Genomic DNA, 18641 nt, shown 5'->3' on the forward strand with positions numbered 1-18641 from the left:
TTGCACTTTAGGAGAAAGAGTGGTTTTGGAATTGACAGAATCTGACTGGGGGAAGGATAAAGTAGTTTACTTCGACAATTTTTTTACATCGGTAGCTCTACTGGAGAAACTGAAGACTGAAAGAACTTACGGATGTGGAACAATGAGGGTTAATCGTAAGGGTGTACCCAACAATCTGTTAGCTGACTCTAAATTGAAACGTGGAGAATGTGACTATCGATTTTCTAGTTTGGGCATCGGGTTTTGGAAATGGAAGGACAACAAAGTCGTAAACATTTCTTCGAATTTTCATGGCAACGAAGAAGAAACTGTAAATCGCAAAGAAAAAAATGGATCCAAATCGACAGTATCTTGTCCAAAATCTATCAAAGACTACAACTCTTACATGGGCGGTGTAGATACAGCTGACAGATTAAGGGCCTTGTACTGTGTAGACCGAAAGTCTCCAAAATGGTGGCACAGATTGTTTTGGGGAGTTCTGGATATAGCTTTTGTAAATGCATATGTTGTTCATGAGCTGATACTTGAAAAGACTTCTGTAAAAGAGTTTAGACGGTCAGTTGCACAAGGATTGATGACAAAAAAAGATCTTGACAAGAAAAAAAGGTTATCGAGGGAAAACCAACCCAGCCCTGGCCCATCTAAAAGGCGCAAAGCAAACTATTCGACATTGAAAGATGTTAGGTTGGGTAACAGAGGCATACACTGGCCTACTTTTGTAGAAAACAGAGGCAGATGCGAAGTATGCAGCATCAAGAAGATACAGTCAAAGCCTCACTCAAAATGTTCTCACTGCAATGTATTCTTATGTCTAAATGAAAAGAAAAACTGCTTTACTGAATACCGCGAGATTCATTTTTAATTATTTATAACTATTAATATTTATTTAACGATTTAATTAGTTTAAAAAAAAAACTATGTTTTAAAAGTTCCTATTATACACATTACTATGATACACAAAGATCCTGACGGTACAAACTAGTCCAGGTCACAGTAATAATACCTAGAATGCAAATAAAAATCTTAAAAAAATTTATGTGTTTCCTTTACAACATATTATTAAGAATCTCATATAAAACCATTAATTTTGTACTTTTTTCTCATAGCCGTTAGGAAAGGGTTAATCTACAGAAAACCCCGATAGATACGGAAATCTTCATATCCTTTTTCCCATTGATGATGTTTCAATCGAAGCCTGTTCCATCACATCCTAGAGAGGTCGTGATGGAATATCTCTCACGAATAACCCATGCTTCAAAAGGTCAAAATCATTGTGGTGTTAGGCTTTTGTACTTTTGACTATTAACATCGGGGGGTTAAGATTAAAAGTGCACAGAAAAGGCGATTGTTGATTCATTAGTGCAAAAATGGCAGTAGATCATTTTGAAATTAACATAAATTGTACAGGCCACAAATAGGGTGTTTTCACTGTTTTTTTATTCTCGATAAAAACGACAATGAAGGTATTTTTATTTTATGTTTATGTTAACGAATACATTTTCGATATCGATTTAAAATGTGCCATTTTCGATTTGCCGCCAAAACGACACCTTCATTTTTATTAGTGAATTCGTCTGTGTTGACGTCACGCCGGGTGACGTTGGTGACAGCCAGTTCTTACCAGCTAGTGGTATAAAATGTGTCATTTGACATAGAAACCGATGGAACCGTTTCAGAATGTGCGGTTTTTGATCGTTTTTAAAATCAATATTATGAAGGAAAATATTAAATTAAATTTACGTATTTTTATTATCAGAAAAATAGACCAAAAATCTTACAAACGTTTGAAAAATTCCCCATTTCATTAATCTTGAGCGGCTGACATGGGCATATTATATTAAACAGCAGAAAAGAAGGGACATTTTAGAATACCTAATTCAAATTACCAAAATCTGACATTTAGGAACTTCTAGCACAAACGCCAGATATTATCTCCGGGGCGTCTGCCCTGATGATGCACACTTCAAGACTGTCTGAAAATAAAGCGCGACAGGGCTCTAAACCTCAAAAGCCAACTAATAAACAAAGTACCTAATCGGACGCTACAAGCTACGGACCACAACGCGCCTATTTTAGTGCGATGCCAATAATAAGTACCTGTCTCTGAAAAGGAAGTCCGCAGCTGATTTACGTATGAAACGAAAAGGGCATTATTACAGCTTATCTCAGGGGGTCTAGCCTGTGAAATCGATAACTTTACTTTTACAATATCGGTTCGATAGGCCTAACTACCGAAGATTTTATGCCGAAGTTCCGAGCACGGTCGCGCTGTTGATAACCAGACCGATTTTTATCACGCAAATTGACATACGCTGGCAAGAACGGCGCATCTGTCTATGAATTGACATTCTAAACATCAGACGGTTACGTAAAAGTTAAAAATACTAATAAATTGACAATATCCAATTGAAATAATAACTTGAATATACATAGGCAGTCCGCATGTACTTTGGACACTAAAAACACTAAGAGATAATTAGTTAACGAGGTTTTTAGTTATGAGGTTATTGAACGCGTATTAGAAGAATTAATTAAATCTTTGGATGGTGCATACGATTTTTTCAATTTTAATAGCTAGATAGTTCACCTCCATTTATTAACAGGTAAGCCAGTTATTTTGCATAACGAACGAAATTATCCAAAAAGTTGTGCATATTGACAGCTTATCCAACACCTTGGAGGCCGCGCTAAAAGCAGCGGCTTTCGTCGACCGACTGTCGGAATAATATTCTGACCGTGCTCGCAAATATCGCTAACTGACCATAGGTGACGGATTTCGTCAATATCTTATTGACATTAGGCTTGATCGGTCGTCCGTGCTAGATCTCCAGATATTCCCAATACAGCGAGACTCTCAATGTCTCTGAGACACCAAAGCGTAAATAGACCAGAACGCTCAGAGCAGGCGAGAAATCTCTATTAATTTATTATGATTACCGAATTCGAAGAATGTGTTTATTTTAATATCAATTATATGTACCGTGTTTTGACAATGTCCGTCTGCTTTATAACATGAGGCCATCTGCTGAAATAGAGTGATATCATCGGATGGTAATGCGGATGACGCACTATTCGGTTCATAATATCGACTGGCCGTGTCATGGCACTACTCTACACACGTTGATGTATTATATTTAGATGAGACATGAAGAGAAACAATAGGGTTTTCTTTTGGAACTGACCTCCAACTCTCCCAACGCTCTAACTAAAACTACCGAATCCGATCTGCGCGCACCGCTTATCGCATTCTAATAGTGGAACAAGTTTTGTACGCGGTAGCGCCTCTTATAGTAGCCATGACTACACACTACATTGAGGTGATCTATTCAACTTGCCATTAAATTTAAGGTGCTTACATTGTAGTTAAAACAAAATATGTATGCTTGGGATTTACGACGTGGTACATAGTTGCCCATAAGATGTTGTACACAACACTGATGGCACCTTGGAATACGTAATAGCAGGTATTCTAACTAGTTGTTCCTATTTGATGTTTGGTGCAGTAATAGGTGTCACAAATTGTTACATTCTGGCATAACTCTGCACAGTGCTTCCCAAACTTGCTAAAGATTACTCATACTTTCGAGATAGGTAACGATTTTTTTACTGATGTAACCAACATTTGGAATAAAAATTAAGGATGTACCACAGAAAACAACAATAGCCGATATAAAAACTTATTATTGTTCCATATTTAGGTTTTCTACAGCAGTTGTGACTTTTTTATATTTACTCGGGGTATATATGCACTGAGAAAAATGAGTAGATACTGCTAATTTATTACGAATCTCTTCAAATTATTACGTCTCCGTTGAGGTGATTTTTCACAAAAACGGCGCTATAGAAGTTATCCAATTATTATTATTACTATTGGTGATTCCGGTTAAAAACATGATTTCAGGACTTACGAACAAATTTAAAGGTTTCCTGATAAACTTTTAGTTAATTACGAATATATTATCACGTATATTTGCCTTGATAATATATATTATATATAATATTCGAATTTTCACGAACACGTGTTCCTCCAATGTGATGATATATTCGTAATTTACTAAAAAGTTTATCAGGAAACCTGTTGATTCGTTCGTAAGGCCTGCAATCCCGTCTTTAACCGGATTACCGTGAATTTAAGAGGAAGCTGCAAGACAAAAATGTATATATTCTTGGTGTACCTTATATCGTAGGTAATAGGCATTAAAATCGCTCGACAAACGGAGTCTAGAAAAGTTCGATTTCAAGCAAAAAACTGGTTTTTATTTATTTTGTAAATAATTTTATAAGAAAACAAAAAAAGTTGATCAAGTGAAACTGTCACAGATAATCTTAGCTATAATACTTTATTTTTTAAAAGTTGTTTCCTTTAAGCGTTCATAAATTTCTATTGAAAAAAATTTTTTTTTAGTAGTTTGCATTTATATTTTTTATTGAGTAATTTATTTTTTTATTTGTATTCTACTCAAGCGAAGCGATAGTAAAACTTTCAGTTTATCTAAAGCATATTTTTATATTCATAATATACACCAATTCATTATAAAGATTAATCAAAATAGTGATTTGGCATTAAGCTTCGCCTTAAAGAGATTTTTTAATAAACTAGCAATAATTATTTTTCTCCGTGTACAAATATCACGATTATTTTTCAGCCGTATAAAAACATGAGTTACATTTTGCATCGATTTTCTAAATTGTTCAATTAATAATAGACATTAAATCAATCCTCCGTTAAATCAATTGCCAAGATTTTTACTGGTTACCCAGTATTTGGCCACCCTATTCTATCTGTAATTTGACGTAACCCAAGAACACCCAACAGGTTGTTTACGTCGTATAGTATTTGAGTAGTATTTCTGAGGTCATCAACAAAACAATATTGAATGGGAGGGAATTCCATTATTTATCCACAGTACATTGTATTATTATTATTTAATAAGTGAGATAGAGAGAAAAATTCATTCCGTAACGGGATTTGAGAAAAAATCTTCAAATAATAATACCTGGGCAAACTACAAATAATTAATGATATTATTTAAAAAAAAAAGACAAAAATTCCCGGTTACGAATAACACTACTAACCTAACCATCACGTCGTTTTCTGGCAGGGTTAGGCAGAGAGCACGGACCGCCGAACTCGGTCTTGGCATACACTCCTTGCTTCATTCAAATTCGTAGATAGTTATTCCGACTTATTGGTAAACCAGAGTGGAAGATACTCTCGGTATCGCCCTGGTGTAAGACTACCAGAGATGTGCAAAATGGGTACCCAAAACCATTTGAAATGCAAAATGGAAATGGGTCAAAACTTTTCCATTTGAAAATGCAAAATGCAAAATGGTTTTTAGAAAACCATTTCAAATGCAAAATGCAAAATACCTATTTTCAAAATGCATTGAAAATGCAAAATGGTTTCTCAGGTCAAACAATTAAAATAATTATTGAATTTTTAAACAATTTTGTTATTTAATAATGGACATCAATGTAGAACAAACATATTACATGATGGTAAATCCAAAAACACCACGACTACAGATTATGAAACCACAAAAAATTTGCGCGGGGCAAATTTTGCCAATGTAAAAACATAGAAACTGCTATCTAACATTTAATATTACAGCGTCATGGCCCCATGTTCAGTATTTGAATCAGTATTTTTTGTAATGGTATCACTCAATTGCCAGGGCTCCTACCAGGGAGCAACTTGACAAATGTAAATTATCTCTCATAGCGAGGTTGAGGACCGAATGATATTTGGCGCTTATGAAAAAAAGATGAGTGGAGATAGTAAGAAGAATGTTTCAAAAAAGCATTTAAAATGGAAAATGCATTGAGAAAAGCATTTAAAATGCAAAATGCAAAATGGTTTTTAGAAAAGCATTTAAAATGCAAAATGGAAAATACCTATTTTGCATTTTGCATTTCCATTTGAAATTGATTTATTTGAAATAAAGCACATCTCTGAAGACTACCATTCAGAATTGCAACGTTGCTTGAAATGTCTTCGACCGTGTTTGGTGACCAGATCGGAATAGCCAGGTACTTCCCCATCGTCCTCTTCCCCATCTCCTTGCCCTCTCTACTACCTTCAGCCTCAGAACATACCACAATTAGGGATGCCATAGTATTACTGGCTTCAGACGGTTAGGAGCAGTTGGGACACTTGTGCGGTTTCACAAAAAAAACTTGATCGTGCCATGTCTTCCTCAGGCGTCCCCGATTTCTTCGACCATTCGCATTCGCGTCATATACTCTCCTTCCTTCGTTCATTCGCTCTACATGCCCAAACTATCTATGCGTCTCTTTCTTAATCTTACTCACCACGCTTACACCAGCCACTGCCATTTGAATTATGAATTGTACTAAGTGTGACGCCACGAGAAACAATTGTGTACATTTTACTAATAATTTAACTTATTCTGAAATTTATTATTATTAAACTGCTTGTTCTAGACAGCGAAAAATACCTTGGCTTACATATTGATAAACATTTGACATTTAAACAATACGTAGAAAAATTAAAAGCAAAATCATCCCACTAATTGGTGTATTTGGTAGAATTGCCCATCTCCTACCAACAGAGGTAAAGAGGGGCTTATACTTTAGTTTAATCCAGTCCCATCTAAATTATTCAATATAAATATGGGGAAAAACATACATTACATACCTAAATGATTTACAAACAATACAGAACAAAGTTATTAAAAAAACTCTTCAAGTATAACCCGGAAACTCCCACAAAAAAACTACATCAGGAAATGAAACTCTTGAAAATAAGAAAATTGTACGAATACAACATATGCCTCCTAATCTACAAAATCCAAAATGGACTTCTACACACAAACACAACATTTAAACAAACGTAACAAGTACACGAACATTATACTAGGCAACATAACAAATTGTACACAAATACTGTAAGGACTGAAAGTGGCAAAAGAGGCATTGACCACGAGGGTGTACAAATATACAATCTCCTTCCAGATAAACTCAAAACGGAGAGTATAAATGTATTTAAAAAAAACTTTTTAATCTTAAGTTATCAGAAAAAAATTAGAAAACTACTTGAATGTACTTATTTAAGTTAAGAAAGTGAAATGTAAAATTTCTTTTAACTTAATATAAATAAAAAAAAACTTTGAAAGATCATGACTTCGTCATTTTTGGATATGTCGAAAAACTAAATTGACTGTTGCGACTAACTTTTTAAATAACACATAGATTAAAACAAACAAAAAAAAATGAGACAACTTCAATGAGGAGGATTTAGCAAGCGGGGGATTGAACCCGCAATGTCTAGTGGGAACTCGATAATGATAACAGGTTTACGGATTTTTAAGTTTGCAATATGTATTTTTTTAATTTTAAATTCCGTAATCCCGCTTATTGAAAACATTACCGGCGTACCACAGTTTGAGAAACGCCGCTATGATATTGCATAATACCTGCACAATGGAGGTTGTTAACTAATATCGCTGACCTCAGTTTAATGCCTGGGAGGCTTTTAAGGACCCTGAATATAAAGCCTTATCCTCATTATCTTCTCGGAATCTGAGCTTGAGACGGATCCGGATACAAAAATAGAACAGTCCGTTTGACAAAAATATTCTTGTAAGCGGAAATTAATATTATTTACAACTAACGCAATTATTAAATACCATTCATCACTTCAATGCTTTTACGGAAGTTTTTAACTAGTACAACCTAGGTTTAACTGGTACTACTTGAATCATCGAAACGACAAATACATATTATTTTTGATACATCTAATTGCAACATTTTATCAACAGTTATAAATAAATTTTAATTCTGCCTAAATATCTGTTACCTTTAAATTCATATCGCTGGGTTTAAAATTATAAATAATAACAATAAATAAATCTAATAAATAATACTAAGACTAAGACTTTGTTTGATAAATCTGTTACTTACTGACTTCTGAAAGAACCAACGTCAGTTTTATTTTATAAATAGTATTTTTCGATTTTGCCTCAAAATTGGGTTATCTTCTAATTCTAAAATAACCTTTTTATTTCAAGATTATTTTTAGCTTTTTTAAATCAAAACCAACTAAAAAGAACAAATTGTACACATGCCTCGTGAAAAAAAACCAACATTGGCCCTTTTAGAAGCAAGTAACATAAACTATATAAATAAAGGTCTGTAAGACCCCTACCCATATTTTTAATCTACCTATTTAAAAGGGGTTTTTTAAATTGTATTTTTTTGAAAAATAACAATTTTTTCAACAAATTAATAATGCAATTTAAAAACCAAAAATATTTTTGGGAGATTTATGACTAAACTCATTAGACTTTTCATAAAGCTTGTGACAGACTACGCTATAAATGCGCTATATTCTCATGGCGTGGCTTATTCCAGCATATCGCTCGCCATACATTCCTATTGGGATTGTATGGAGAGCGATATGCTGAAATAGGCCAAGCCATTATCTTAAAAAATAACATTTAGTTTTGGAACCAAAAAACTTAAAGAGAAACAAGTTATAAATCGGTAGAAATTGGGTATGCGGGGAGTTATTTCATTCGGCCATTTCTCTTGGAAGTCCCGTTTATCGAAATTATAAGTAATGAGTAATGTTATTAAATATGTTTTTAGAATCTACAAATAAAATATCATCGTTACGAATTATGTACCAAAATTTAAAACGATATGAGAATTAATTGGCTTCATTAAAAAAATATATATATTTTCATCGATAAATTAACAATCATAATTATGTACTCATTCATAGGTCTACGTGTGTGGCCTAAAATATTTATCAATTAGTTGACACGGGTGGCAAACTTCATCCGATTGCGGTTTGTAGTGAAAATTCACGCGATAACCATGTTTGTATACAAAATAATATCGATAGAAAGTTTACTAAAAAACACTGACGTAAAACAAGAAAATACTGAGAAAAGAAGTACACTGATAATAAATAACCAAAACAAAATTAAGACCATTAATTACCTATAATTGTGATAAGAAGTGTAGATGGTAGAACTATACGAGGAAACTAAATTAGCAGGATGACAGCTAAATACTTTATTATAACATTATTTTTTAACCTACGCTATAAATTGGAGCCAACAGAATTTAAAAAAAAAACATGAACAGCAGAATCTATTGCGATGGATTGGGCATATAGAAATAATGCCAGATGATAGGACACAGAAAATCATGATCAAATGGGTGGAAGCGACATGCAGAACGAGGAAGATGTGAACTGACTGAATCAGTACGGCAAAGCGGGAGAACTGGAGAAGGACCAGGAGGTCTAGCATGGACGATCAATAAAGCCCTAAGTCAAAATTCGTCAAAGCATTTTTTAATTTTTTTATTCATTGAATTTACGCTCACAAACAACGCACGACGGCTCCCTAGACAAACTGAGTAATGTTGATTCAACGGTTCAACCGCGTTAAAAACGATTCAACTTGGTTGGACGATTGGGTAGTTGGATGCTCTGGCTGTACAACCATTCATATCGATAGCCACGCCCCCATATCGCATACAACACATCTCCCCACACGGTTCAACTTTACGATTAACTCAACCAGATATTGAGTCGTCTGACGACTCAATTAGGTTGAGCCGTTGTAACTATCTACGTTCATTAGTCATGAGGTGGCATTTTATTAATTTGTATTCGTTGAATGTACGCTCACAAACAACGCACGACGGCTCCCTAGACAAACTGAGTAATGTTGATTCAACGGTTCAACCGCGTTAAAGATGATTCAACTTGGTTGGGGTTGATGCGATTGGGTAGTTGGATGCTCTGGCTGTACAACCATTCATATCGATAGCCACGCCCCCATATCGCATACAACACATCTCCACACGGTTCAACTTTACGATCAACTCAACCGGATAGATACAACCGTTCAACCTAATTGAGTCGTCTGTACTGTAGGGCCCATTAGTAAAACTTAATTCTTCCACCTTTTTTACGTGAATACCGCGCAAGAGTCCCAATTGGTCTTGAGTCTTTGGCACCCCCGATTGTGGTATGTTGTGAGGCTGAAAATAGTGGGGAGGAGATGGGGAAGAGGAAGGTGGGGAAGTACCTGGTCTTTTCAGATCTGGTCACCAAACACGACTAAAAAATTTTAAGCAACGTTTCAATTTTGAATGGCGGTCTTACACCAGGGCGATACTGACCTTACATTATTTTTAATAATTAAATTGTGAAATAACATAATTCAATTGAGCTTTGTACCCGCGACCTTCGGATTACTAGTCGAGAGCCTCACCCTTCGACCACGGTAGCCGTAAGGGCCCGTTCCCACTTCCGTTTTCAAATCGGAGGCGGGTCCCGTTTTAAAAACGGATGCCCTAGTGGCTGTAGTGGATGTATGGAGCTGTTCACACTTGTCCGACACGATTTGAAAACGGATCCGACATTTTTTGTCGGATGGCTCGCCTACGCAGCGCGTCCGTTTTCAAATCGTGTCGGAACACGCTCGCTCATAGTGTTGTATGGAGCTGTTCACACTTGTCGTCCAGTCGTTCCGGCAGAGTCCCCCCCAAACCCCGACCCCTCCCCGCCCGCTCCCTGTCGCAAGGAAGCAGGTACGCTGCGTGCTTGTATTTGGTTATTTTGTTAAGTAAATAAATCAAAACTACAATAATGGATAAGGAAATAAATCCCGAAAATTTAATACCACTGGTCGAAGAAAGAGTATGGTAATATTTTATCTTTAACCAAATAAAAACAAAACACTTGGTGTACACAACGTTTGTACATCAAAATTTTTATTTTTATTTTTTTAAGTTTACTTTTTTTAAATTTTAAAGCTTTAATGAGATGCACGGAAGAGCTTATTATTTTAATAAACACATAATAAAAAATATTTGAGTTGTTATTGTTTTCTTACTTTAAAATATCGATAGCCTTTCTTCAGGACAAATGCACTTTCTCAATTTTGTATTTTGATATGTTAAGTTCTCTGAAACTCATTCCAGTAGATGGTTAAAGGAAGTGATAGACATTCTTTTAAGCCATTAAGCGCCCTTGAGGTGATTTTTCATGGTGAAAACGGCGCTATATAAATAATCCAATCATTATTATTCTAAAATAATTAAAGAACTTTAGTTCATCACTTCTCAACTCACCAATTAACACTTGGAAAATTCCTACAGAAAATCATTCGGCTATGATTGGGTGTACCCAAAATTTTCTTTTCACTTTTTTCCTTCTTTTTAATAAGTACAACATGACAACAAGAGCTTCATCGTCGTCCATTGCGCACCATTACTGAAGAATGAGCAAATAACATGTTTTTGTTGAATCGACAATTATTTTTTTTCGTAGAGTATGGTCCGTTTTTAAAACGGTAGTGTGAACAGGGCCATTGGCCATCCGTTTTTAAAACGGGACCCGCCTCCGATTTGAAAACGGAAGTGGGAACGGGCCCTAAGACCTCATGGCTTTGGCTTGAAATTATCTTTCTAGTGTAAATTTCTCTCTTACATATTTTTGTAATTGCTCTAATTTCACTGTCAATTTTGTTGTTTTTTTTTCAATTCGTGTGATCTTTTATTGTTAACGGTCACGGAAAATAAATCAAACCTTCTTTTTTTACTCCCACGACTGGCGTCTATCAATGTAACTTAAAACCAATTATAAAATATTGCACGATGACTTCTTTCTCGAACTGTTCAAATGACATACTAAAAATTGCCTACCATAAATCATAGGTGTCAATCGAAGATATTGAATTAACCTTCAACATCTACAATTATTAAATTAACTCAATTCGAAACTTCATTTGATCATGTTTTATCACTAGATAATAGATAATTTAAAAAAAAAAACATGGATGAGATCTCCAATAGGAATGTGTTACTTTTATGACTTCCATGAACAGCAAAAGGATCTAGAATTTTCTTTTGGCACTTGACTTGAGATATTGACTTTAATGATCCGTGTGCTAATGACTTATTTGAATTGTTGCAGTTCGCAGAGGTGTGACGGAGATATCTTGGCTGTACCAATTCAGCACTGGAGAGATAATATGGGGAACAAAACGAGCTCAGTGTAAGTAGTCAGTCGGCAATTAAATAATTATTTTTTATCAGTTTACAAAAATTAATCGAAATTTCATAATACTGGGAGGGTCCACGACGACCCGTGACCCTTATAAATGTTCATCTGTCTAAATATTTACATAAAAGAGAGGGTCCACGACGACCCGAGACGCTTATGAATGTTCATCTGTCTAGATATTTACATAAAAGAGAGGGTCCATGACGACCCGAGAGGCTCATGAATGTTCATCTGTGTAGATATTTACATAAAAGAGAGGGTCCACGACGACCCGTGACGCTTATGAATGTTCATCTGTCTAGATATTTACATAATAGAGAGGGTCTACGACGACCCGAGAGGCCTATGAATGTTCATCTGTCTAGCTATACACATAAAAGAGTGTCTATGGCGGGGGACCTCTTGTATATGATTTTTTTTTACAAATCTACAGCTTTATTACGATATTGATGAAATTTTACACACTTGACCTTCAGACAAGACAGTAGGAAGGTATCTAACTATATACATTTGATTTAAAAAAAACTCTGTGTAAATCCGTGCAACGCCGGGGATTTCAGCTAGTTGCTAAACTACTGCTATCCATTAGACCACTTACACCATTTTTTTTTTCTTCTTATATATATATTTTGTTATTCTTGCTACTAGGTAACGATATTATTGTTAAAAAATACTAATTTTGGTTGTTACTGTCTGTAACTCCGGTACAATGAACTCTGGAACTTTTGCTTTAAATTTAAATATCAATCTCAAAATTGGAATGATTTTGTATATAATTCAGACAACCGATATAGTACCTAGGTACCTATAATACAATATATTTAACAGAAATTTATTTTAATCCCCATTGTCAAAATTAGAATTTAACTGTCGAGAATTCTGACTAGTAGTGAGTGTTTCGATTATTGAACTTACTTCTATTCTAAAACTGAATTTTAGTCGGGTCTTCAAAATATATCCATTACTTTTTACATAATATCCGTTACTATAATATAAATTTTATATATATTCTATGTATTATTTATACTAACACTATGTTTATTTAAAAAAAAAAAACTACATACCCACATAAAAAAATAATGATAAGGAATGAACTTTTTTTTCTCGTCCGTTTCCCAATATTCCTCTTTGTCAATGTCATATTAAAATCTTTCCTACAACTATAGCTCTTTTGTAAACGTATGTTTACACTGTAAGTTCATAGCATATAGTACTCTATTGCTATGGAATTATTAAAAAATATATATAAATAAGACAGTACTAGAGACAGCATACAATTGTACCAGGGAAGCCACACGGAGATAAAACGATTTTTGCCCTCAAGATAAATTACGATGCAAATGTGAATGGTAGTCGGGGACGCCCGAGGAAGACATGGCACGACCAAGTGAATCAGATACTTGAGTCGGGCCAAGTCAAGAGTCAGAATTATAGAAGAGTATGTACAGGCCTTATGAATAAAACACCAATTTAAGATTTTTATCGATTTGCCTGGATTCATGACGCTACAATGAATTTTCGTTTATTCATTTACATCATGATAATATATTCGTAATTTACTAAAAGTTTAACAAGAAACCTATTAATTCATTCGTAAGGCCTGCAATCCCGTTTTTAACCCGAAATACCAATATTTTGAAGAGATTCTTAATAAATTAGCTACAGTAATTTTTCTCCTGCACGGTGGGAACCCAACGCTTTAGACTACACGACTGCTAAGCGGACCTTAAGAACTGTATAATATACATTATAAATGAAACATTGACGGAATCTAAGTTTTTTCTTAAAACTCCACTTATTGAAAAGTTTGTTGGTTTAAAGAGATCCCCTGAAATTAAAAAAATAAAAGGGAATGCACTTTCACCATGCATGCGTGAATCACCGAAATTAAGGCAAATTTTAGTAAATGGTTAAAAAAAGGACAAACAGGAAAATACAGATGATTTAATTGTGGTCGATCCAAGAGACATAAAATAATAACAAGCATTTCTAACTGACATTAAATTCTTGGTGCTTTAATAAAAGGGATTCCCCGAATCGAGACGCGGTGAAATATAAATATCCGGCCATTAGAATAAGTGCACCAGCGCGTCGTGCATTTAATACGCAGGTTATGACGTCACAGCTCTCTGACTGTGTTGCAATTCCAGCGCATAGTTGGAATGTCTCCCGTCAGGTAATGTTAGACCAGTGATCTCCAAACCTAACAATTTTCCGTAAAAATAATAATAATTGGATAATTTGAATGGCGCCAATTTTTGTGAAAAACCAACTCAAGGGCGCTGTACAATTTGTTAGGAGTTCCTATGCTCCATCTTATTTTATTATTAACAAACAGATACAGAAAACATACTTACCTAAAAAGGTTACGCGCTAGGAGAAAATACGATTTTACGGACATTACATGATTTTACATTCTTTATTTAACTTCCATTACTGTTGAAATTATATTTATTAAAAGATCTGGAGAATTTAGAGCTCTTTAGGACTGTTTTATGAAACGACCTTAAGGCGATGCACTAGGTCGTGTAATATTTTAAACTGAGCCGCTATCAATAACAACCCTTATGTAGATGGCGATAAGGTTTAAATTCCCGCTTAACACCATCCGCCTGTTTTGATTTATGCAAGAAAAAAACATGGCCAAAAAGTGCCTTTTATTTTATTTTATTTTGTGGATGTTCAGGCATAAATATTTAATTTTTTTTTCGATAATTTTATAAATAAATTAATGTGCCACATTATAGGTACAATAAAATCATAACCGAAAATGGGTTCGCAAGCAAGATTTTGAACTTTAAAGCAGTTTTTATAGGCCTTTACATAATTTTTTGCTTGGCTTATAAAAAGACTTATCTAAAAAATACTCGATTATTTCAAAGGCCAAGATGTATTCTACTCGCAGTATTTAATTAAAGCATCTGAAACATTTCTAGGCGACCAAATTTTCAAACCAAAAACACATGATTTTGCATTACTACGTATGGCATCGCCTTAAAAATAACCTTAAGTTGTTAACATTCTTTACAGATTTAGTTATTTTCAATATCGCGGAATGTGAAGGTGGAAAGTTTCTAACTTTATAGATTATGACAGTCTAAAAAGGCAAGTTTTAAGATTAGCTCTAAATTCTTTCGAGTCTGTGATCATTATACATATATACCAGTGTTACCACAATATAATTCGGAGTTGAAAATGAAAACGATATCTACCAATTTTTTTTTATTTTTTTTTATTGATACATTATTTTACAGTGTTTCATATCTTAATTCAGTGATGTTGGCCTCACTGGGTTATTTACCCGTGCTGAGGCCCCCATTTTAAAATATACGAATTTATACATTTAAACAAAAAACAACATTAAAATAAAGATAAATTTAAACTAAAAAATAAAGATTAGAAATTAAAATTTAATTTTCACACTAAAATAAAAATATTAAAAGAGAATGGAAATCGGCATTTATAATGATTTATGTGTTTGTGCGTGTTGCGTGTTTTATATTTTTTTTTGTGTTGCGTGTATATGTTTTATTCTTTTATAGAATTTTGGAAATATTGTCTTTTTTGTTCTTTAATCCATTTTTTATTTTGTGTTTGAATTTATTTTTATTTTCCTCAATTTTTGTTTCAAGTGGAAGACTGTTGAATGCTTTAATAGCGTGGTATTTATGGTGTCTTTGTCCAAAGGTAGTGTTTACCGTCGGAGTTTTTATGTTTTTTTTATACGCTTTTCTGACCGGTCTATTAGTGATATTTTGTGTTTGTTGGGGTTTGTTTTTTTGGTCGAAAATGTAGTTTATTAGAGTTTTAACATATAATTGGCGTATATCAAGCATGTCACAGCTTTTAAATATTTTAAATACACATGATGTTAATTATATAAACAAAATAAGGTAAATTAGTTGACTAAGCGTAGCGAAGTCTTGTTTTAACTCGACCGCTGCATTTCATCTGTCTGTAAATTTGTTTGTTTTTTCCATTTCCGTTTCAAGACGGTGGCAGTTTTAATAGTTCATTGAAGATTAAATTTTTATTCCCGCTAAGAATCTGGGTTAATTGGAAGAAATTGCAACCTGGTAATAAGCCCAACGGTGACCGGATAAATCATCATAATGATAATTCATCACATCTTTAAAAAGTTATATAAAGTCATGGAAAGTGATGAAAGAAAAACTTTATTAAACTTTATTAAGTAGGTTAGGTTAGGTTTAAATATTTTTTTCATCGTTTCTAATGACTTTATATCACGTTTTAAAGGTGTGTTGAATTGTCGATGTGTTTATTTATCATGGAACCAAGCCCAAAATCATATGAAATTGAATTCGATTGATATTTATAATAAATTGAATTTTTCTAACAGTTTTGCAACCGCTGTGGATGTGTGCTTGTTTGTTTACTGTACTTAGAGAGGGTAATTGATGTTATCTCGCATAAGGAATACTTGCACATTAGGAACAAAAGGTTTCGAACGAATTAATTCAAAGTTCTAAGTGCCTTAGATACTCTTAAAAAAGATTTTACTAACAAAAATAAAATTAACTTCTTAAATATTTTAAACATTCGATTATTAAATAATCGATTGTTAAAAAGTTTTGATTATTCCCATCAGGATATAATTCATATAATGTAGGTATTTCGATCTGAAATAATTGTAACAAAATTCTAAGTCTGTCTAAAAACCAACCGTAATATAGTACTGAAATATGAGATGATGTCACTGAATTTCAAGATTGATGCGAACTCCTAAAATGGCACAGCATCATCTTAAAAGATTAATTATTCCGGTATACCAAAGAATTCGCCCAACAAATCACTCACAAAAATAATAACGTTTCGTGAATCATAAACACGAGGAGATTACCAAATCCGCCATAAATCACGTAGACGTTCAATTTGTATAAACAATGAAAACGAATTAAAACGAAAATTCCTGGGGTTAACGCAGCATGTTAGCTACAAAATGAAAGAGGTTAAAAATACTTTATTGGTTTGAATTACTTCGACCTATATTTGCTAAGGATATAATATTATTTATTCTGAATCAACGAAGTGGCATTCGATGGTTGGAAAAATCTGTTTATCGGGTGGGCGAGGGAATTTATGAATAACGAAATGATTTCTAATGATATATAATAAGTACCCCGTGGTTCCATGATAACTCAATACGATGACAATTCAACACACATTTAAAAAGTGATATATAGTCAATAAAAGCTACGAAAAAACTAACATACAAACATTACCTACGTAAACTACTACCGTACCACAAGTTTCTATTGTCGGAGTCGGTTCAACCAAAAAATGAACATACAAACCTTACCTACGTAACCTATTACCGTACCACAAGTTCCTATTGCAGGAGTCGGTATAACCAAAGAATTAACATACAAATATTACCTACGTAAAGTATTACCGTGCCACAAGTTCCTATTGCCGGAGTCGGTGTAACCAAATAACCTGGAACATGTCACGTGTAATCATGACAATGTTTTGGGAATGTTGTAAAGGCGGAAGAAAGATTAGGTTAGATTAGGTGAGGCTAGGTTAGGTTGGGTTGGGGGGGGGGGGGGGGGCGTAAGAAGTACCCGGCTAATGAAATCTACTAAAATAATTTAAAAAATATTGATTGAAGGCCTTACGAGAAACGGCTGCGAGGACCTTTTCATCTAAAACTTTGATCTGGATTTGGGGCCAAAATAACCTACCCATCCAAACTTTTTAAAATTAAATTGAAAGTATAGGAAATATCTAGTGTGGATGTGAGTTATTTTTTTTTTATTTATTTGAGGTATAAATAAGTAATTAATTACTATCCTAATAAAGAATTCGAAACTTCACGATTTTATAAACAACTTTGGTATTTTTTTGTAAGTAAACAATAATTATTAAAAAAAAATAATCTTACCCAACCAACCCTGTTAATAAAATGCCACATAAAACAAAACAAAAAACTTTGTTAGATACTTGCTTTACATTTTGATTAAAAAAATAATTATTCTATAATAATAGTTAGGCCCCCAACTGCACAGATTGGTTTGTACATCTCTACCTGCGGGAACGCCTGCGGAATTCCTTCATTATCGCGAGCGTGTCATAATTTGTCGCAGGGTCAACGGCATTAGGGTGATTCACGCTCCATAACAAAACTGTCTCTAACGTGTTCCGAGAAAAAATGAAATACCTACGTTAGTTTTTCTATTGGCCTTGCTTCGAATAAGATCCGTCTTACATCCGCAGCATTCAAATTACAAGAGTTCGCACAAGTAGATACTATCTACATGTCTATTGGATAGGTACCGGAATATTTTAATAATAGAGTAGGTACCTGATTAGAATCTGATTAGGAACTCGTTGGGTGGCAAATATTTCGTCGAATGAATGAATTGACGTCATTCTCGCAAGTGTATAACGGGGAACCTTCCCGCAGATGATCCCATGATGTCTAAATGCATTTTTAACATACACAGCGCTGTCATCTAGTGGATTTCCAAGGGTTTCCGGAAACCCTTTGTACCATTTAAATTTTTCAGAAACGTGTCGTTTGTAAACACGGTATTTATATGGTTACAACGGAACTATGAGCGGAATA

At 34.1% G+C, this 18641-nt stretch overlaps 2 protein-coding genes across 4 annotated transcripts in view; one reads left to right on the top strand and one right to left on the bottom strand.

The window, feature by feature from the left end:
- Positions 1–18641, bottom strand: part of LOC149423225 (uncharacterized) — a 147878-nt gene that overhangs the window by 30665 nt on the left and 98572 nt on the right. The gene's annotated exons all lie outside the window — the stretch shown is intronic.
- The window catches only part of LOC149423226 (galectin-7-like), a 45633-nt gene that overhangs the window by 16494 nt on the left and 10498 nt on the right, over positions 1–18641 (top strand). For both annotated transcript variants that reach the window (XM_089632587.1, XM_089632588.1), the window contains one exon: positions 11963–12043. In XM_089632587.1, coding sequence (XP_089488713.1) covers positions 12021–12043 — 23 coding nt within the window. In that variant the 5' untranslated portion in view covers positions 11963–12020. The remainder of the gene's footprint in view (positions 1–11962; positions 12044–18641) is intronic.

Source organism: Hesperophylax consimilis, chromosome 6 (assembly GCF_061612785.1).
Source record: "Hesperophylax consimilis isolate HC1 chromosome 6, BYU_Hcon_1.0, whole genome shotgun sequence".
Classification (NCBI taxonomy): domain Eukaryota; kingdom Metazoa; phylum Arthropoda; class Insecta; order Trichoptera; family Limnephilidae; genus Hesperophylax; species Hesperophylax consimilis.